The sequence below is a fragment of the Tenrec ecaudatus genome, chromosome 6 (genome assembly GCF_050624435.1).
Source record: "Tenrec ecaudatus isolate mTenEca1 chromosome 6, mTenEca1.hap1, whole genome shotgun sequence".
Taxonomy (NCBI): Eukaryota; Metazoa; Chordata; class Mammalia; order Afrosoricida; family Tenrecidae; genus Tenrec; species Tenrec ecaudatus.
The window spans coordinates 122,590,529-122,598,094 of NC_134535.1; the positions used below are offsets into that span (position 1 = coordinate 122,590,529).

A 7,566-nucleotide genomic window follows, 5' to 3' on the forward strand; every position below is an offset into this window, starting at 1 on the left:
AATGATCCTTGAACTAACTACAAGCTTTTCTTTCTTGAAAAATAAAAAAAGATGTCCTATAAATGAAAATGATATCCAAAGATTGCATAAATATAGAAAATAAAAGTAGAATGTGTGTATCGTGGGAGGGTGCTGAGCATATTGGATTCCCACTGAGCAAAGAACATACCACTTTTCCTGGACTGTCTCTGTGTATGTGAGCTTGTGTGCATGCACCCACTCATCTAGGTGCTTGCATCTAAGTCACACACAAATGACCATTTAATTACTATTAGCATGCCGACATTCATATCACTTAGGCATGAGGTTGGAATTTTAAGATTGGCATACCATTCTCTTTTCTGTGATCTCAGGCCCTGGTGCTCGTGATGGTACCTGTACAATTGAGATCTAAATATAAACTCTCAAAACCAGGAAAGCTTCCCAGAGACCCGAAACTTACAGATCCCTGGAGGGAGCAGAGCCATCTTCCCACAGCCAGGCACCATACTTTGCGTTGTAAGAGAGCCCAAGCCAGTAAAATATTTTACTGCGTTTCAAAAAACCCTGTGTGGAAACAGACAGGCTTCTTAACCTAATTTGAATTCACTCTGGGTTAATATGCATCAGACTCAGCTCATCAGTCATGTACTCCAAAGTCCTCTTTAATTTCTGATCTAGAAGGGACAGTCACAGGTCTCAGATTTCTCATTTATCAGGCCAATTCCTTTACAGTAGTAGAAATCTTCATCTTTCTCCTGAAGATTAGCTAATGGTTTTCAATTGCTGGCCTGGAAGTTATCAGCCCAACATGTAAACTACGAAGGACTGCTACATAAACAAACATTCAAAAAAAGGGCTTACCAATTCATCCCAACTTTCCAGCGTAAGTAGACTGGAATTTTGGGAAGCACAGGTGCGCCTACTTTCTGCCCAAGTTTTTTCTTCATTAGAAATGAGATAACAGTTGCATCGGAAGCCAATCCACTTCTCTGGACAAAAACAGCAAGAGACTAAGAAAAAGTTAAACCTGATTGATGGCACTGGATATTTCAAAATGTCAAGACCATTTATTCACTACTCAAAAATTACTTGTTATTTATTCCTATTTCCTAGTAAGATTCGCTGAGAATCTACTATAAATGCACATATACACAGCACATTACATCCAGATAGTATTAATGTGGCTAAAGTTTCCCCCCATGGAGACTATGTATATTCTAGAGGCAGAGTCAGAATTATATCATTTCTAACCACTTTATTAATTACATTGAATAATAATCCTGGTAAGTGCACAAAATAAATACAGTACATTAAAACAGCATGTAGCAGAACATGAAATAAAGGAAGCAAGAAGAATAATTTTTCTTTGTATTTTTAAAAAGTTTTATCCAGAACTGAGTTAACTTGTGTAAGCAGGAATTAATTACATCAAAGAGAAATTTAGCATATTTCCTGAATCAGAACACTAATACAATGAATTGATAAAAGTCATATGCGTATGTGTTTAAAATCAAGGAAAACAAAGTAATTAACTTGAAACTCAGTATCAAAGGGATCAGAACCAGCATCTCCCGGTTTTCTTCTTCTTAGTGATAAAGTTATAACACAGAGTCGTGATTCAAATGTTTGCCAAATAAATAGCTCTGAAGATGTTGGAATAAAATGTAAATTAAGACAACAGATGTTGAGGAGTGAGGAAAAAGATGAGTTAAAGGCATCTTGATGGATAAATAGACTTTAGAATTGCAGAAGCACTTTGGGCATTGAATTCTGTGTCTCTGAAGCAAATTCTAAGGAAAAATGAGTGAGTCGAAATCATAGCCAAGTGATCATGGTAAACTGTAAAATGTACTGTCTATTTTAATGTTGTTTCATGATGAACATTCATAAAGGAGAAATGTTTACCATTTCAAAATAAGATTTCTATTACTGTGACATATAACCAATGTACATTCAATTTAATATAATCATTTTTTTAATTTGAGAACAATGATACTAGATTTTTTTATTACGAGGAAGTAAACTTGTATGATATGTATTCCCTCAAGCCATGTGTGTAAAAGAGGAAACTGTCCATCTTATTTTACCAATAAGAATGAGTCAAAATCAACTCACCACCTTGAGATAGAGCAACAATAAGGTCTGTCAAAGCCTGGTACCTACCTTTCTGGAGTTCTGTGGTGAATTCCGGAGAAACAGTAGCCTCAATACTTTGTTCACTAAATACTATAAAAAATTATTAGAAATTTACACAATTAGGTACAGACTTAAGGGTATTAATGAGCTAAAAAATAAAACCTACTACACATTAATAAAAGAGTCCTTTGTTACTAATTTAAGCAGTATTGGTCTACATAAATATAGACACTTACAATTTTTCAGCAAAATTCCCAAAGTAGCCATCAACAAAAAGCATGTTACTCCTAATATCCCAGAAATTAGTCTCCATGAAGCAGTGTGAAAAACTGTAGTAAAAGATAAAAACATGAGAATTTAAAGAACAAAATCAGGGACAGATGTTTAAAACCAAACAAAAAAAGAAGCCATTTAGAAAACTTCCAAAAAGAATTTTTTTAAATGTTGTGGGTGAAGGAAGACAATGAGCAGTGTAAGATACAAAATAATAATAACAATACATAATTGACAAGGATTCATGAGTTTGGGAGGGTGAGGGATAGAGGGGGGGAGGAGCTTATACCAAGGGTTCAAATAGAAAATGTTTTGGAAATGATGATGGCAACATATTTACACATATGCTTGATAAAGGTGATGTATAGAATGTTATAAGAGCTGTTAAGAGCCCCCAATAAAATGATTAAAAAATTGTTAGAAATTTGATGACAATCCTTTCTCTAATGCAACTTTGAAAATCAATAGCATTCTGTTTAGAACGTGAACCAATACCAGCATTTGAATGCACTGTACTTTATTTTCAGTGAGATTATCCAAACACTCCCTGCTCTACCAACTCCATCGCTAGAAGACAGAAAAGTCACCGTTTATTTGTAAAACTGGCAAAGAGCAGAGAAACCTAGAGTACGAAATGAGCAAGAGGCTCCAAGATAGAGTGTGAGTTCCCAGAACAGTTACTTTTATTCTTTCAACAAGTATCAATAGGTAGAGAATATGGTTGCCATTCGGTGTGAGAAAATGGAGGGTCCGTGAAAATGAGAGTGAGTATCCATATCAGAAATCCAATTCAATTGTGTCTACACCCGGCGTCTGTTATTACACATGGCCTGTCATTGCTGACAGGAACACTATCTAGGTGTGTGCCTTCTGGTAACCTTACTGCAGGCTCCGTCTGAGATATTCTCCTGCTCATAGCTCGGTAGCAGTTGGTTACACGGAAAAAAACTGCACAGAGCACTCTGGATCTGGTTCCACAACCAGCACATGATCAATATCTTGGAGTGTTGTTCCTTTTCCTGGATATTGAATTATGGTTCAAAAACAATCTTTATCACAAGAAAACTGTGTTAGGATTTCATTAACCAGAGTATATGTCACTTTCTTAAATGAGTGATCTTTGTATATTACCCAAAAAATGCTGTGTTTTTTAACACTGTTTTTAACAATGTTAAACATGTGTCAATAATTCAAAGCATTCCGGATTTCTATGCTAAGAACTAGGGTAGTAGTAATTTAACCTGGTGAACTCAGTTCTCACTCAGAATTCAGATTTCAGTCACTCTTTTAGCTTCTTCGGAAATCACAAAAAGATTTCTAAGCATCACAATGCAGAACCAAGAAAGTAAATTTAATATGGAGAATACACTACAGACAAGTTACAAGCTTAAAAAGGTCCACTATTTACAGGATCTACTTCACCCAAAACACTGCCCCAGCATTACTCAGGACCATCAGATAATTTGTATAGCTGTTTATATTTTTTAAATTTCGAATTGAGGGCACACGTACCTGCCATGAGAATTGATGCGTCAAGCTCGATGTAGAAAAGGTGATGCGTGTCTTTTGAAAAAGCGGCACTGGATCAGAGGGCTGGTCAGGAAGTTCAGAAATTCCTAGGTATATGTAGAAAATATAAAATGAAAGGCAAAAAATGTGTATTGAAATAATGTCTTTTCATCACCTGTCAGTGAGCCAGGTATGTGGTATGAGAGAAGCATTACAGCTACCAGCTTCTAAAATGGACCGGATATCACAGTACAGGAAATTATCACGGGCTGTTAGTAGTTAAAAACCTGTGATTGGAACAAGACTGAGTGAAAGGAAGTTGTTGTTTTTTAACCTTTTGAAATAAAGACTGTCCAAAATATATGTTTACGTCATGTAAAAATGGGGGAGGGGGGATGGAAAGAAGGTGTATAGAAAAATAAACTGGGCTTTTACAATGTACCAAATACTCTGAAGCACTTTATATAGATTAACTCATGTATTTATCAAAATGTCAAGAAAAAGAAGATACTAATATCCTTTCAGACCAATAAGACGACTGAGGTCCCATGACAAAGGTAATGTAACCGGAGTCACTTAAGACTAAACACAGATAGCTGTACACCTGAGCACACAATATCATGCCCACCTAATGCAGCCCACCTTCTCTGTAATTTGCATTTCCTTTCTCCTAAACAGAATAGATTGTCTGATAGTCTCTCTTTTTAGCGTTTAACCTCCTTGCCTCGTCAAGAGCCCATTAGTAGCTATGTACACACACACACACACACCACACACACACACAACACACACACGCACACCAACACACACCACACACAGACAACACACACAACACACACACCACACACACACGCCTGAGCTATCAAGGTCCATCAGCTGGCCTAAGCCTATCGATCAATATTTTACTCACATTTACTTTGAATACTTCTTTTAACACTTCGCTGTCCAATGCTTTATTTTATAAGACTCTTTAAAGCTGGCTGCAGCTGTTCTGATCAATTTCATTTAAATTAACATGTTAGTTCTGGTAATTATTTATAGTATTCTCGCATTCAGATAATATGCTGATATTTCAGCTTAGACTGCTTATTCTTTTTAATCTTCACTGAGGTCTTTAGTAAGTATTTCAGATATGGACTAGATAGGTATCTGAAATACAATCTACTATTCAACTCAAATGAAATCAAATTACTAATAAGCCATGCTATTGTTTTTTATATATTCTATGATTCTAATATATTCTAATATTCCTATAGAAGGACTTTTTTGTAAGCGTGAGTGTTTCATTCAACAAGCCAAGGTTTGTAGTTTCGTTTCGCAGTTCCCATGAAGTCAAAAGTTTCTTGTCCTTTTAACTGGTCTCTTTTGGGTAGAGCTGCTTTCTCTCACTCACTAAAAATTGCTAAGATCTAGATACTTACTTAAAAATATCAAGAAGAAGATTTCTTTTTCCAGTTCTTATGCAAATCATACTTGAGAGGAACTATGTTTATAAGTAAATCCTTGAACAGATTTGAATTTGTTGTCAGGTCCAGTGCTGGACATTGCTGAAACAACGTAAAGCCATTCACTTTTGTTCGTTCTTTGCCAGGTATGAAAATTCCATAGTGCTGTTTGAGTTTGGGATTTTTCTTTCAGCTTTAGGTTTGGGATGTAAGTTAGTTGTTAAAATTGTTAAAAATAAAACATAAAGAGATATTCCTACCATTTTAACAATTATAGGGTTATTTTATTGGAAAATCATCCCGATTTTGGAATCATGCCTGATGGAACAATAATTTATTGTATTCTTTACATCTTAATTCCGTAACCCAGAAGTGGAAAGCCCATAAACACATACCCAATTCATGAACTCTATTCAAGGCTCAGATCAGCATCTGCTTCTAAATCATCGTGTCCATTACTTCTTCCTTTGATAGTTTCACTCTTCATACCTGTAGTTTTGAAGTCATTTGCTTCTTATTGATTTAAATGGTCTCCACAAAAGCATATCGAATAACTGATCAGAAAACCTGATGTTCAGATTTTATTGAGTTTGGATTCTTTCTAACACTTTGGTGTCAGAAGCTGGATTCAGAGCAAACTTGGTGATCCACCCAAAGAAAATCACCATGCCAAGCGCCCATTCTCACTTTTGTTTAAGAATGGAGTCATGCCCATGTCACTTTTGTCATTGGTTGGTATTGGTTTGTTTCAGATTAAGTTCCTCTACAAGGTTTTCTTGGCTGTAATCATAATAGAAGCAGATTTCTGGGCCTCTCTTCAATACTTGGTGAGTTCATATTATCAGCGTTTAGACGAGCAATTGAATACAAACCTTATGTGACATTTAATATCCTCTATACTAGTTCTAATGATCCCTGGTTGCATGGTGGGCTATGTGGTTGAGCTGCTTACTATAAAATTGGTAGTTCAAATTCCTCCATTGGAGAAAGATGGTGCTTTCTTCCCCATAAAGATTTACAACCTCAGAAACCCATAGGGGTAGTTTAGGGTCACTGTGAGTCAGAATTGACTCAATGCAGACGGTATGCTTTTGTTCATTGGTTCCCCTATAGATCTCAGAGATATCTCAAAAGCTACATAATTACAACAGAAATAATAAACTAAATTAAAAATACTCTAAATTTCAAAGTCATTTAAATGGCTCCATGAAAAAAATGAGTAAAAATAGTCACCTAGAATACCTTCTATGACTTCTCCCTGAAAAGTTTCTTACACTCTAACATCTTCATTTTTATTCCTATGATGTTAATCCTTGAGGTACTTTATGGGGTTTATAAATCTTATTTCACTGTTAGGAAATTAATGGATTATGTGTTCAAATTGTGAATTAAAATTATGTTTTGCTTTATGAAAAGAATTGTCTTACCTACAACACTACATGTTAGGTATTATAAAATTAAATGCTAGAAACCTAGTGACAAATGATCACACACATATATAATTTTAACACTTATTATTATGCTTCTAACTATATCTAAATTTACAGGTAGCTTGTCTTATTCCACAGAAGTAGACTCAGGTGATGACACTCATGGAGACACTTGAGTATCAGTGAGCATATTCTGTTTACGACTCCAAAGGGCTTGGAACCGTGGTTCACGCATATTGTGATTGTCATAGCAAGGTTTCTGTTTAAGCTTTTACATTTTGTTTTTGGTTTGAGGGGACATTGCAGAGAAAATTAGCCTTATACTCAATAATTTATAATTTTATAATGATTTAGAACATACGCTGTTAAAAGATGTATGTATTCTGATATAATCTTCATTCTCAAAGAGTTTTTACATCTAAAATGTTAATAGAATTGTACTTGGGTACTTTGAAATTTTTATTAATGATAGCCTAACTGACTAGATAAGTGATTTTTTGTACAATAGGGAAATTGACTATAAATCCCGCATAAAAATGTGTTAATGGCATTCAATTTTTTATATTTGACAAAATATAACCATCCATCCATAAACTAGCTGACACAGACATGAATCAAAGTTTTCTACTAATTTTGATGCTATACATTTGTAAGTCAAAATGTGCAAAAGGAAAATGTGCAAAACCAAAATAATGTGCCAATTTATTTTCACTTTCCAGCTGAAGTAGGCTGGAATCTGATAAGCACAAGAAGTCTTATGTTCTACCCACATTTTTTCTTCATTAGAAATT

At 35.0% G+C, this 7,566-nt stretch overlaps 1 protein-coding gene across 1 annotated transcript; it reads right to left on the bottom strand.

Annotated features, from left to right (window-relative positions):
* Positions 1 to 438: 438 nt before the first annotated feature.
* Positions 439 to 3,910, bottom strand: LOC142451624 (natural killer cells antigen CD94-like). Its single transcript, XM_075553347.1, has 5 exons — positions 3,904 to 3,910; positions 2,355 to 2,447; positions 2,146 to 2,208; positions 844 to 992; positions 439 to 546 (listed from the first exon to the last, which is right to left on the bottom strand). Exons 1-5 carry the CDS (start codon positions 3,908 to 3,910, stop codon positions 439 to 441), a joined length of 420 nt encoding a protein of 139 aa, XP_075409462.1.
* Between the last annotated feature and the right edge of the window lie 3,656 nt (positions 3,911 to 7,566).

Coding starts and splice junctions, on each gene's coding strand:
- LOC142451624 (XM_075553347.1), bottom strand. Junction 2,209..2,354: donor GGGAATTTTGCTGAAAAATT/GTAAGTGTCTAT, acceptor AATTTTTTATAG/TATTTAGTGAACAAAGTATT. Junction 547..843: donor TGGAAAGTTGGGATGAATTG/GTAAGCCCTTTT, acceptor GTTTCCACACAG/GGTTTTTTGAAACGCAGTAA.